We start from the raw sequence: 13,976 nt of genomic DNA, 5'->3' as shown, positions 1-13,976 counted from the left end.
CCCGTTCCGCCTTTCTTTTCTCCCACCGCCTGTCGGCTGACGTGTCTGCAGTTCCTCCGCGTCTACTGCGAGTCAGGCCGTGATGGCGGACGCCTGGGAAGAGATTAGGCGGTTGGCGGCCGACTTCCAGCGGGCGCAGTTCGCCGAGGCCACGCAGAGGTGCCTGACCCTCCCTCTCTTTTGTGGAGCCCAAATTAGGCCGTGGGCGGACACACCTGTATCTGGGACTTTAGACCCGCGGCCTTGCATCCCGGATCTTCTCACTGCTTGTCACCATTCCCTCCTCCTCCCTCCTCCCCGAGCCTGGATCGCAGTTTTTAAGTCCAACGCTCGGCGGGCAAGTCCGCAGCCTAGGAGGCCCCCAGCCGCAGCGAGACGCTGGCGCGCCCCACCCACCATGGACGGGGCAGGTGATTTCGAGCTGCCTTTATTGAGCGTTCCTCTGACCCTCCCTCACCCACCAGCCATTAAATCACTGTGACATCTTGGCTATTATACACTTCCTGATCTAGAATGAGCTCCAAAGGAGAGGCTAGTTTCCCACTACCCACCACCCCCCACCCCAGTACAGTACTTGGCAGATAGTATGTTGACCCTTAAAAGTTTTTGCCTTTTTATCTCTCTAACAGACCTAGGGCTAGGCCCATGACCCCATCTGTCATTCAGGTCACTGACATTTTCTACCAGCCCACTAACCTTTGGAGGATGTGTCCAGAGCAGCCTAACTCTGCTTTTTTAAAATAACGCTAATAGAAGCCTTTCTATTCTTTGACTACTTCCTACCTGCGATGTTTTATTCCTTTTGAGCCCGAAGACAGCAATCCCCTTAGGCTGTTTTTTCTACCACTGATAGCAAACTCGTAACTGCATGGGTAACTTAACAGTAGCAGCTATGGTTTCATTAGGCCACATCCCCGGTCTGCTTGCAGACCATGTGTGTAAGTGAGGCAATTAGGCACTTAATTTAAAAGAAAATTCTGATTAAACTGGAAATTAAAGTAGGGCATTCTTTTTGTTTGTTTTTTGTTTTTTTTTTTTTTTTCTACCTCAGCAAATGTCTTCAATTTTCTATTCAGATTTGAAGATTGGAAGCAGGCCTGTAAGAGACAACAGACTTGAAATTTGTGATAGGATGATGTGTACCAATTAAATAAATGATTTAAGCATATGTAAACCTACTTACTCTGAAAGGTTTTTTTTGTAACTTATTGAATCAGTTAGTGAAAAACATAGATTTTGTGATGTAGAAATTAGTGACTACACAAACTTTTTAAAAGCCTGTTTTCATACATTGTGTTAATTTTATTGAGCACCAGTGTATCAAGTGGACTTTTGAAACTTAACTGTTTTTCTTTCCCTCAGGTTGTCCGAGCGGAACTGCATTGAGATTGTTAATAAGTTGATTGCTCAGAAACAGCTAGAAGTAGTTCATACACTCGATGGAAAGGAATATATTACTCCAGCCCAAATTAGTAAGGAAATGAGAGATGAGCTACATGTCCGAGGTGGTAGGTAATTCTTTAGTGTTTTTTTTTTTTTCTTGAATTTTTGGAAGGGGCAAAACAAAAACCTGTAAACATGTCATTGCATACTAAATTATAGATTGTAAGATATCCTTTTCATTTGTTGATAATCAGGCTTAATATTTTTGGGGTTCATGTAAACATGGTCATATAATTTAAATGAACTGAAATATTATCACTTAACAAAATATTTTACCGTTTTGAGTTACGTGTACTATATGTGAATTGTTTCTTTTTACAATTCCTTAATTTATTGCATGACTCAGGGAAGGGTATTCAGCTGCTTTTAAGGCTTACTTGTACTTACAAATTAGATAACTCAATCCAGTGTGGTACTACGCCAATCATATTGTATGAAATACTATTAAAAGCATACGCAAAGTTGTTTTCCTTTGTCTTCTTAAAATTTGAACAGACTAGCAGGCATATTTGAATACTATTTGATTAAAATAGAAGCAACTATGAAAGCATCTTTTCATATTATCAGAGGGTAACATTGGTCTTTGTTGTTTTTTTTTTTTATCAATTTTCCTTCATAGTCCCTTTAAATATGAGCTATAATTTGAAATTCTTAACAGATATTCTTATGCTGATATGTAGAAACCTAATGTTTAGTATCAAATAATTGAAAAAAGTTCGTCTTAATTTAGCTGTCAATATCTCTTTGATCACAGTAGATAAATTCTGAGTTGTGAAGAGAAATGAATACCCTCCATAGATATAGCCAATTTGTGTGCCAGTTGGTGCTCATAATTGGCCTGATGTTATTTAAAAAAAAAAAAAAAAATTTGGAAAGTAAATTATTGCTTATGGCTTCAGCCATGAAGACTTACTCAGCCATCAGCTAATGGTGTGTATTTGAAGACATTAATTATTCTGACTCTGTTCTATGCAGAAGGACTTCGACCAAAACTTAAATGTTAGAATTTATAGCTTTGGGTTGGTATGTACTCATATGTCATTTAAAATAAATGAATGTCTTTTCTTCAAAGGTCGAGTAAACATTGTTGATCTACAACAGGTAGGTTTTAAATTTATAAAATTTTTGCTTTAATTTCTCAATTTTTTGATACCGTGAATTTGTTCAAGTATTCACTAATGCGGGTATCATATTTTGTATAGTGTTTGTAAAGAAATAGTTATATAAGTCTCACTGATACACTGAATTGATTTAATAAGTTCTGATATATTGAAATGATTTAATAAGTTGGCCTTATTAAAGAGTTGGCCGACTCTTCCCCAGTTGGCTTTCTTATTATTAATTTTTTACCAAATGAACTCATAGTTATCATCTTATGTAAGTTTATGTAATTTTGGGAGAAAAATCACCAGTTTCAGGTTTATATGTTTTTAGTATATGAAACTAATAAATATTTTTAAAAGCAGAAGCTACTTTCAAAAAATACAAATATATATGTCATTACCAAGGTACACTATAAACAAGAAGCCAGAAAATTTTCTGTAAAATGCTGTCTGTTATATAAATATGTAATTTACTGCTTTATATAAACTTACTAGCAAGTGACAGTGTAATTCTTTTTTTTTTTTTTTTCACATGAAAGTTTTTAGTTTATTAATCTGCTCGTGAAAAATCCAAAATGGACACAGGTAGCCTTTACTGCAGCACCTTTACTCCTTCAGCTGTGATCCAATCTCCAGCTCCCTTTTAGCCAGCACCAACATTGGCCTTTGCAGTCCCCCTGACTTTCTTCATTCTGTTCTTGTGTTCCTTTCGTTGCTTTCTTGGGGTCTTTTTCTTCTCATACAGGCCATGTCTTGCAAGTCTATGTTTGGGTTCATTTTTCTTTGCATAATCCAGGGAGTCATAAATCATGCCAAAGCCAGTTGTCTTGCCACCACCAAAATGAGTTCTGAATCCAAATACGAAGATGACATCCGGTGTGGTCTTGTACATTTTGGCTAGTTTTTCCCGAATTTCCGTCTTAGGCACTGTTGCCTTCCCAGGGTGAAGAACATCAATGACCATTTGTTTCCTCTGAAGTAGTCGGTTGGTCATGAACTTTCTAGTGCGGATAGTTACAGTGTCATTCATGATGGCGGCCTATCTTCAGACAGTCAGGGAGGAAAAGAGGACAGTGTAATTCTTTAGAACTAAAAATAAATAAGCAATACACCTCTAATTTTTTATTTGGCCAATGCTTTTTGTATTATTTCAGATTGATTCAAAATTTAAGAATAAGCAATTTCTTTCTTTTTCTTTTTTTTTTTTTTTTTTGAGACGGGGGTCTCCCTATGTTGCCCAGGCTGGTCTCAAACTCTTGAACTGAAGGGATCCTCCTGCCTCATCATGCCTCCTGGAACTGAAGGGATCCAGGCATGAGCCACCATGCCTGGCCAGCAATTTCTTTAAAAATATAGTTCTAAGTTTATAATGTCAAACTTAAGAAACAATACAAACTTATCACTAATAAAATTTGTATTTGTTTTCCAGGTAATTAATGTCGACCTGATTCATATTGAAAATAGAATTGGTGACATCATTAAATCAGAAAAGCATGTTCAGTTAGTGTTGGGACAACTGATAGATGAGTAAGTATAATAAAGTACAAATTTAGAAGCACTTCGTTGATTTTCTTTCTTTCTTTTTTTAATAGTGTTTAAATTTAGGCCAATTATGGCCAGTTAGACATTTCATTTAGAACTCTTACAGTGCTGATTTTCATGATAAGGTTTATTTCACTTAAAGAGTAAGTGCTTAAGCCACATGTGGTGGCATGTACCTGTAATCCCAGCTACTCAGAAGGTGGAGGCTGGAGGATTACTTGACCAGGAATTTGAGACCAGCCTACGTAACAACAAAGATCCTGTCTCAAATTAAAAAAAAAAAAAAAAAAATTTAGTGTTAATGTATGGAATACTTAGAAATAATACAGACTTCTGTGTTTTTCTTAAGAAGAAAATGTAAAACATAACTTTTACATTCTTTCCCATGTAATCTTAACTCTGAAAGCACATTTGTTCCAAAAATGTTAATGAAAATTAAATACAAATTTCCACTTAAAAAAATCCCAGCATGCCAGCCTGACAACATGGCAAAACCCCATTTCACTAATTAAGTTTACTAAATAAAAAATTAGCCAGATGTGGTGACTCGCACCTATAGTCCCAGCTACTCAGGAGGCCGAGGTAGGAGGACTGCTTGAGCCCAGGAGGTCAAGGCCGCTGTAAGCCATGATCATGCCATAGCACTCCAACCTGGGTGGCAGAGTGAGACCTTGATGCCAAAAAAGAAAAAGAAAAAAAAAATGTGTTGTTTGATTAACCTTACGTTTAGCTACACTAATGAGAAAAAAATATTTTTTAAAATATGAGTGATGAGTGGTGTTCATGTACACACACATTTCATTACTTTTGGGGCACACTTCATTTCAACGGAAATTAAACATAAAACGAGTCAACAGAAAAAACATTCCTAATACTTTTTTCTATTCTTTTCTTTTTTTCACTATTAGGAATTACTTGGATCGGTTGGCAGAAGAGGTAAATGATAAATTGCAAGAAAGTGGTCAGGTCACCATATCAGAACTGTGTAAAACCTATGATCTTCCTGGAAACTTTCTGACACAGGTATTTTTTTTCCTAATAATACAATATGTCTTTTTACCAAAGGATTTTAAACAAAGACTTTGAATGGAAGGGGAAAAAAATGAGACTTCCTTACCATCAGTTGATTTATTGCAGGTGTCTGATTTGATATATGTTGTAGCAGTATATTTGTGGGGTACTTCTTGTACATTAATGGTTCTGAGGAGACACTTTAAAAATGATTGTAATCTTCCTGAACTGAGAGACATCCTAAAACTAATTTATAGACTAAGCTCTAGGGCTGCTTTGATGCAATTAGCAAATGTATAATAAGTGCATAGATTTATTTAATGCTTTTGATACCAGGTATATAGAAACTGTAACCAGACGATTAAATTTCTGATTGCCCAGTTAAATTTTAAGAAATAATTGATGGAGATAATAATTTATGTGGGGTACTACTGGCATCTTGTGAGTAAAGGTCAGGGATGCTGCTAAACATCCTACAATGTACAGGACATCCCCCCAACAAAGAGTTTTTTTGTTCCAAATGTCAGTAGTGCCAATATCTTTTGATTTCACCATTTATCGTCTTCTAAACTGTCAGAATGATGGGAAGAAGAACCAAGGAATCTGACATTCTCTTAACTTTAGGTATTTGTGTCAATACTCAAATATCTTATGTGTAATAACAATGCTGCCTGAAAACATAGGCTATTTTCTTGTTTAGTTTTTTCTGTTTTTTTGTTTGTTTGTTTTTTTAGAATCATAGAAATTAATTTGGTACAGTGGAAAGGACATAAGCTTTTGAGATTTTTAAAAGACCTTGATTTGAATACTGTCTGTACCACTTCTTATTTGACATTAGGAAAATCATGTCATCTCTTTTATGCTTCACATTACATATCTGTAAAACAGGAAATACTGTCTTTTTTATAGGCTTCATTGAAATCTAGTGAAACATCTAACACAATGGAGAAACTAAATAATGCTAGTTCTGTTTTATATTTACTGAAACAAGGGAAAATCCAAATCTCTCTTTAGGTATCTATCACTTTGAGAAATTCCAACTTGCAAAATTTGCCAAACCATAATTGCATGAGATTAATTTATAATACAAGCAGATTTACTTACTCATATTAAGAAAATGAGCTTCCCTAACTCCATTTAAAATACCGTTTATAGTATAGATCTGTTTTATATAGTATTTCAGGAGCTGAAGTTCTATTTTACATGAGCAAACATACGTTAATCACAGGACAAAAAATGTATTTTCAAAATACTTCTTTAAAGTATCCAGCTCAAATCCAAATGATTTCTTATAAAACTGTTTCTGAATACATTTTAGTAACGTATCTAGTTTTTAATATTTTTCAGTTCCATTCTGAATATAGCAGTATTCTAAAAGCTCATTAAGTTGTTTGAAAAACATTTTTCTATGTCATAAAAATTTGAGCTGAGCTGACTTGAGTAGATTTAACTTAGAATGTGAAATATGTCCAAACTTATTTCTGATGTACCTGATGTCAGTCGTAGTATAGCTGTAGAGAAAATTCTGCTGAACTTGAAAGAAGGTTACCAAGAAATCAGATCATCTGACATAGATCTTCTGGACAGGCATAAATTTGCATTAGAGAGGATAGCTTTTGAGGTCTTACATTTCCCTCTGTTGCAGAATCTGAAATAACATTTATACTTCTGTTAGTATTAGAAGCTCCAGAAAGGGTCTTCTCCAAGACCCATTTGTATGTCTTGGCTCTCTATATATTGGAGGCTGCCCATATCTAGAAACCATCATATCAAATCATCATCATATTGATAGTCATTTTTATTTTATATTAGAAATACCCCTCATTAACAAGAGCTACTATGACAGCTCAACCTTTTAATATGTAAGCAAGCAATTTAACTCATTTCTTGGCTCTGCTATGAGATAGTGAACTTTTCTAGATACTGAATCTTCACTTTAGTTGATATATCTTATAATTTATGCTTGTTAAAATTTCTCAGTCACATGATTGATACCTCAGCATGCAGCATGACTTGAGTATAACTATGCAAATGCATATGTGTAATTCTTTTCTTTTAAATTAATAAAAATTTACATCTTTACCCACAGGCACTAACTCAGCGACTTGGTAGAATTATCAATGGACATATTGATCTTGATAATAGAGGAGTAATTTTTACAGAAGCTTTTGTAGCTCGACATAAAGCACGTATCCGGGGACTATTCAGTGCCATTACCCGGTAAGTATATTTTAAAGTATATATGTTTTCACATTTCTTTGATCATGGTTTGCATTTTTTTCCCAGCAGCTGAATCTTTTTCTTTGTTTTAATAAAGTCTCATTTAGGAACCCAGTTTATTAAACAGATTAAAGGGCAGTTTTTGTAAAATAGAAATTGAGATTCCAGAGTTCTAGAATGCAGCCTCTCTCTCCAGTCCGCATCTCCTTCCTCTCCCTACCTTCACCACCCTTGTGACCCCATGTACACTTCTGCAGAATGCAGTTTAAAAACTGCTGCCCAGATCAGTATATAAGTGTCACCCTTGAATCATGGAAAGAACATGCAATTTAAAGTCAGAAGAATTTGGTTCATAGCTTTATCACATAATAGGCACATGACCTTGAGCAGATAAGTCAGTCACCTAACTTCTTTGGGCATCATATGGGGCTAGAGAATTTTATGACATTTTTTACTTTATAGCATTCTATAATTGTAATGAATAACAGTGATACTTTCAAAATCACTGACTTTTCTAAAATAAAAATTTCTGAAATATTTGAGTCTGTGTAACGGACTCCAGCATAGAATTCAGAAAACCTATATTCTTAATTATCTCCTCTGTCCTGTTATCAACTTCATCTCAGTGGCTATAGGCCCTACCAGCATTTAAGTATGTCCAAAAGTCTCCCATTTTAAAACAAATCTCTCTGAACCCCTTTATTCTATATCATCTATCATGCTGTTTGTTCCCTCCCTTAAAGTGAACCTTCTGGATAGTTGAAATCTACATTCAGTGTGTCAGTTACCTTCTGTCACTTCTTAACCCACCTATCTAGCTTCTGCTACATATATAGCACTCATGTCTCAATATTTGTAAGTCTAATGGATACTTTCTGTTTATTTGGCTTTACAGCAGCATTTAACTCCAGTTACAACTTCCTCCTTGAAATATTCTTTTTTTAAACATAACACTTTAAATTTCTTCTTATCTCTTTTGGCTGCATCTTCTAAGTTACCTTCTCTAGCTCTTTCTTTCACTATCCTTTAAAGTGTTGTTTCATGCCATCTTTTCTTCCCAGTTCTGTGCTGTCATCTTAGGTGATTTCACGTGGCAGCCACAGTGATTTCTCTTTTTGTCATTCAACCAATCAACAAGCATTTGTTGAGCACCTAATGCATGTAAGTCACTAGGGTACAAAAGGGAGAAGGCTAGAAGGAGAGGTTGTATTCTAATGAAATGATTTCCTCCCTCCCTTCCTCTGTGCAAGAGAACTATTTTTTCTGACCAGTTTGAGAGGAAGTTGCTGACATGATGTTCTGTCACCACAGATACTACAATCTGTATTTCCTATAGAAAGGGGCATCATCCTATATAGCTATAATATAGTCATCAAAAACAGAAAACTAACATTGATTGATTACTGCCATCTAGTCCTTGGATCCCCTTTATGTTTTACTCGTTATTGTAATAATGTTCTTTGTAGAAAAAGGATCCAATTCAGGATCACAGATTGCATTTAATTGATATGAGTCCTTAGTCACTTTCAATCTGGAATACTTACTTGATTTTTCCTTGACATTCATGACCTTGACACTTTTGAAGATCACAGGCCGATTATTTTATAGAATGTTCATTGTTGCTTGTCTGCTATTTATTGGATTATAATCTGCTGTCATTATTTACATGTTCATACTGGCCCTGATGTAGCTAGTGGTAGCGCCTGCAGGTTGGCTTTTTGCATGCCCCCATCATTCTTGAAACTTTCTTTTCTTTCTGGCTTAAGATGTTCCAGGCTTAGTTCATACTTTCCCTGTCCCAAGCCTCAAATCAGCCATTTCTCCAGAGATCTCTGCTTTCTTTTAGTAGAGTATGGGATTTAGAAACCAAGATCTGGATACTACATTACTTACCACTATTGGGTTCTCACTTCTCCCAGGCCCTCTCAGAGTAGACAAACTAGCACAAGGGCCCCCAATCCCCAGGCTGCCAACCAGTACCAGTCTGTAGCCTATTAGGAACCAGGCTGTGCAACAGGTGAGAGTGGGCAAGCCAGCATTACCACCTGAGCTGCTCTTCCTGTCAGATCAGTGGTGGCATTAGATTCTCATAGGAGCGTGAACCCTATTGTAAACTGTGCGTACAAGGGATGTTGGGTGCATGCTCCTTCTGAGAACCAAATGCCTGATGATCTGAGGTGGAACAGTTTCATCCTGAAACCATCCCCTACAACCTGGGTCCGTGCAAAATTTGTCTTCCATGAAACCAGTCCTTGGTGCCAAAAAGGTTGGGGACCGTTGAACTAGGAGTTACACATACACATGTATATACACCCCTCTATACATCTGTATTTCTATATCTTTATCTATGTGTATTGGAAACTGCGAGTTTGTGCTGATACTTCCAATTTTAGTCCAATACCGTAAGTTTCCTTTCATTCTAGTTTCCTTATTTTCCATGTTTGTAGCTTTCTTCACTGACTAGGAAACATCTAACTCCTATTATCCTTAATGTATTTAGTTACTTGATTAATTCCCCTTGGGTGACTGGTTTCCCATTGCTACTCCAGCTCCCTTTCTCATGTTCTCATGTGGGTGTTCTCTTTACTCCATGTAGGCTCTGACAGCCTGCACCAGATCACCCTCCTAACACGAGAAATGGATGGTTGTTTCTGGGGAGAGAAACTGGGTAGCTGGGTGATAGGAATGGAGAGGGATTCTTCAGTTTTATAACTTTTTTGTACCCTGTTCATTTATTACTTTGTCAAAAACTAAAAACTAGAAATGTCTTTGTTCCTATTTATAAATATTTACCTTTTTTCTTTGACTAATTATTGTGGTGATGGTAATTTTCATCAAAATCAGCTGTTTTTCTCATTCATAGTAGTCCTGAGTTTCGCTATATGGAGGTACCATCAAATAATGAGAGGAAAATAAGTTTTGAGCCTCAAAATATGTTCTAGGTTATGTGGCTTCCAGATAGTACCATTTAAGGCACCATATCTTCATATTTGTCTCTTAAAAATAAGGAACCATCCCACTTCTCTAGTCTAACTTCAAAGGAGACACCTGCATCTCTGACTTTTAAAAAAGTTTATATTTCTTGTTTTTATGGATATTTCTTATTGTTATGGATAGCCAGAGAGAAGCACAGGAAGTAGTTAGTGAGAAGAACGATATATGTAGGTATACTAAATACGTTGTATTCCAAATTGAAATAAAAACTCAGCTAGAATTTCATCATACAAAAAAGCTAGAAATTTTGCACAACTCAATTCATTGTTTATTGAACACCCACAATAAGTTAGGTACCTAGACATTTTAAGATGAAGTCCTTCAAGGAACCTTCTACATTTTTGTAAGGATGTGTTTGGGTTGAAGGGAACAAAAGACAAAAAAACATGAGAGGTTGTAACAGTTATAAGGTAAACAGAGGAGAGCAAAATTCACAGAGGACCTAGACCTTGTTGGTTTGGAGGTTTGCTATGGTTTGGATGTGGTTTGTACCCACTAAAACTTATGTTGCAGTTTGATCACCAATGTGGCAGAATTGGGAGGTAGGGCCTAGTAAGTGTTTGGGTCACAGGAGTGGATCTCTCATGAATAGATTATTGCCCTCCTACCAGGGTGAGTGAATTCTTGTTCTCAGGGGAATGCATTCATTCTCTAGAGAACATATTGTTGAAAGGAGTATGGCTTCCTTGATTTTTCCCCTTTGTTTCCTCTTTCACTATGTGATTTTTACCACTGTAAATTGGAACAGCTTGAAACCCTCAAAAAATGTAGCTGCTCAATCTTGAACTTTCCAGCCACCAGAATCATGAGCCAAATAAACCTTTTCTCTTTGTAAGTTACCCAGCCTCAAGGCTTTTGTTATAGCAACACTAAACTGACTAAAGCCCCTGCCGTGCTTCCAGATACTATAGCTGAAAATTTTGAGTAAAACAATTTAATAAAAAGCAAATTGATCCTAAGAATTTGGTAAAAATAGTAATTTACTCAAAAACACAGTTTTAAATAGTCAATTCATTTTCATACAACTGTTTCTGCTTTCACAAGTTTGAAGTAGAAAATGTTTACAATATCCTAAATCATCAATAATGGAGGATTGAAATGTTAGAATTACTTAAGTCATTTTGTTATATGCATTAAAAATGAAAACAGACTAACCTTAACTAGAAAAAACAGGCATACTGGCTTAAAATGAATATAAAAAAAATTGTAATCAGAATAAAAAGTCTAGATTATTTTCTTGTATCCTTTACCTTAAAAAAAAAAAAACTATAGGTATTATAAATGAGATACAGTCATAGGGGTCCACCCCAAAGAAATGAAAACATTCATCCATACAAAGTCAAAAACATAAATGTTCATAGGAGCGTTATCCACAATAGCCACAAACTGGAAATAGTTCACCCGTCTGTCAACTGATGAGTATATAAACAAAATGTGGTATATTCATACAAGGGAATGCTGTTCATCAATAAGAAGGAATGAACTACTGATGCATATTTCATCATGGATGAATCTCAGAAACACAGAAAGAGCACATACTAATTCCATTTATGTTAATGGCTAGAAAGGCAAATTTATAGAGGCAGAAAACAGATCATTGTCGAGATTTAGGAGTGGCAGCAGGAATTAACTGCAGATAGCTATCAAATAACTTTTTGGCTGATGAAAACATTATAAACTGGATTGTATAGCAATGGTTGCACAACTCTATAAATGTTAAGATCATTGAATTGTACATTTATGATGGGGTAGATTTTATGTAATTTAAATTATACCTTATTGCAATAAAACTGGTTAACAAAAGAAATGCATAGTCATTGCAGAAAATAGAAAATACTCAAAAGAAAAAAAAAATTTTAAATGGATCGCTCTCAGTCAGTCACCCTAATCTAGCCTCGTATCATTCCAAACATTTTCAGTGCACATGTGATCTCATTTTTCTTCGAAAATAGAATCATATGACATCCACTTGAATATTCCCAAGTAAGGAACCAGCCTCCCAGACAGAAAAAACATTGAAGAAAAACCTAAAGACCAAGGCAAATAGTTACGTATCATGGAAATCTGAGAATTTAGAGGAATGGGAATGTAAACTGATCCTTGATTGCAAGTACAAGTTGATGTCCCTGATATTTCAGTAGCAACATTCCAATTAAGGATTTAAAATTTGGTGTAATTTTTGACTTTATTTTTAATTTTAAACAGTATTTTTCTTAAATTCTAATTATCCTATTTTTTAAGTTCGTTAATCTATAACACTATAATGAGTAAGAAGTTTGTTTTTTTTTTTTAACTTTCCATAAAGGCCTACAGCTGTGAATTCTTTGATTTCAAAATATGGATTTCAGGAGCAGCTTCTTTACTGTGAGTTTGGTTTAAATTATATTTACTTAATTAGCTGCTGAATAGGCTATTAATGTAAAACTAACTTTAATGCTTTTTCCTCTTTGTTAATGTAACTAAAATATTTCCTGGTTTAAAAAAGTTTCTGTATCAAGTTTTACATATGTACCTATCTGTGATAGTCACCACACATTTAATATTGGTTAGCCCTAGAGGAGTATAATGAAAAAAAGTAAGCATTTATAATGAAAATATATGTCACACACACTCTATTATATATGTACATATAGAGATTTAAAATTGTAAGATTAAGAATAGTTTTTATTTTGTTTCTTATGATTTTGCTACATTATCTAATATGAAAGTAAATCATGTTTCACTAACAATCGTTACCAAGAGTTGATAGCAATAAAAGTATATTCTTATCATTCAAACAACATATTATCTCGAAAATAATCTTTGTTCATTATCTTTGTTGTTTGTGAAGCTCTTGGGAGGTTTTGAGGGTTTTTTAATGCTTTGCTGAAATAATTTTTAAAAGCAATGATTTTGTCTTTCAACTCAGATTACCTGTGCAAATGTAAGAACTAAAATGAAAAATGGAAAAGAAATATCAAGTATTGAACCAAAAATTAATTTTCACTGTATATTCAGAATATGAACTTTAAAATTTTTGTTTGATTTAAAATTAAACTGAATTTTTTGGAATCTATGTAATTAGGGGTTGGTGTAATTTCATTACAATGTAAAGTTCTTCAAATAACAGTGACTTCACAACTTTGGTCAGAATTTAGAATGGATTTACATTGTACAGTCATATTAAATTGAGGATTGTGTGTTGTAGTCTATTGAGAAATCTGGACTTTTTTGATGTATTCTAATTTACTCAACATTGCAATTTTAAAATTCATGCACAAACTAATTTTTATTTCTGTTACAGACTAATTTTCATTAGCCTTTCTTTTTGCCAATCATCTTTTGAATGTGCTTGCTGATTCACTTAGAATAGCTCCCTTCCATCTGCTTTTTCCTTTTTAGAGGATTTTAATTTCTAAAACAAAATGTTAAATGTTATGATTTAAATAAAAATATAAATTTGGTATTAATGGCAGCACCTTCCACTTCATGGTGGTGGTGATGGTAGTGGTACTTAGTTAATAATTATTATTGAGTCTTTATTACCTGCCAGCTACCGTTCCAAGCAATTTACTTGAATACAACAATTCTGTAAGATAATACTGTTATTATCCCCATTTCACAGATAACGAAAATGGAGAAATAAGGACAATGACTTGTCTAGTGTTTCATAGCTAGTGGGTG

The 13,976-nt window shown here is 34.9% G+C and overlaps 1 protein-coding gene and 1 pseudogene across 2 annotated transcripts in view; one reads left to right on the top strand and one right to left on the bottom strand.

The window, feature by feature from the left end:
- Positions 1–7: 7 nt before the first annotated feature.
- The window catches only part of UFL1 (UFM1 specific ligase 1), a 33,529-nt gene continuing 19,560 nt past the window's right edge, over positions 8–13,976 (top strand). Inside the window, exons 1-7 of the mRNA XM_030928966.1 lie at positions 8–159; positions 1,363–1,508; positions 2,516–2,544; positions 3,976–4,073; positions 4,997–5,111; positions 7,189–7,319; positions 12,619–12,677. Of these exons, the coding sequence (XP_030784826.1) occupies positions 83–159; positions 1,363–1,508; positions 2,516–2,544; positions 3,976–4,073; positions 4,997–5,111; positions 7,189–7,319; positions 12,619–12,677 (655 nt within the window). The 5' untranslated portion in view covers positions 8–82. The remainder of the gene's footprint in view (positions 160–1,362; positions 1,509–2,515; positions 2,545–3,975; positions 4,074–4,996; positions 5,112–7,188; positions 7,320–12,618; positions 12,678–13,976) is intronic.
- Positions 3,057–3,609, bottom strand: LOC104659034 (annotated as a pseudogene). Its single transcript, XR_747531.2, has one exon. The product of XR_747531.2 is annotated as a 40S ribosomal protein S24 pseudogene (transcript).

Source organism: Rhinopithecus roxellana, chromosome 4, assembly GCF_007565055.1.
Source record: "Rhinopithecus roxellana isolate Shanxi Qingling chromosome 4, ASM756505v1, whole genome shotgun sequence".
In the NCBI taxonomy this organism is placed as follows: Eukaryota; Metazoa; Chordata; class Mammalia; order Primates; family Cercopithecidae; genus Rhinopithecus; species Rhinopithecus roxellana.
The sequence above is the reverse complement of the archived record's forward strand: the minus strand, read 5'-3'. Positions and strand labels throughout refer to the sequence as shown.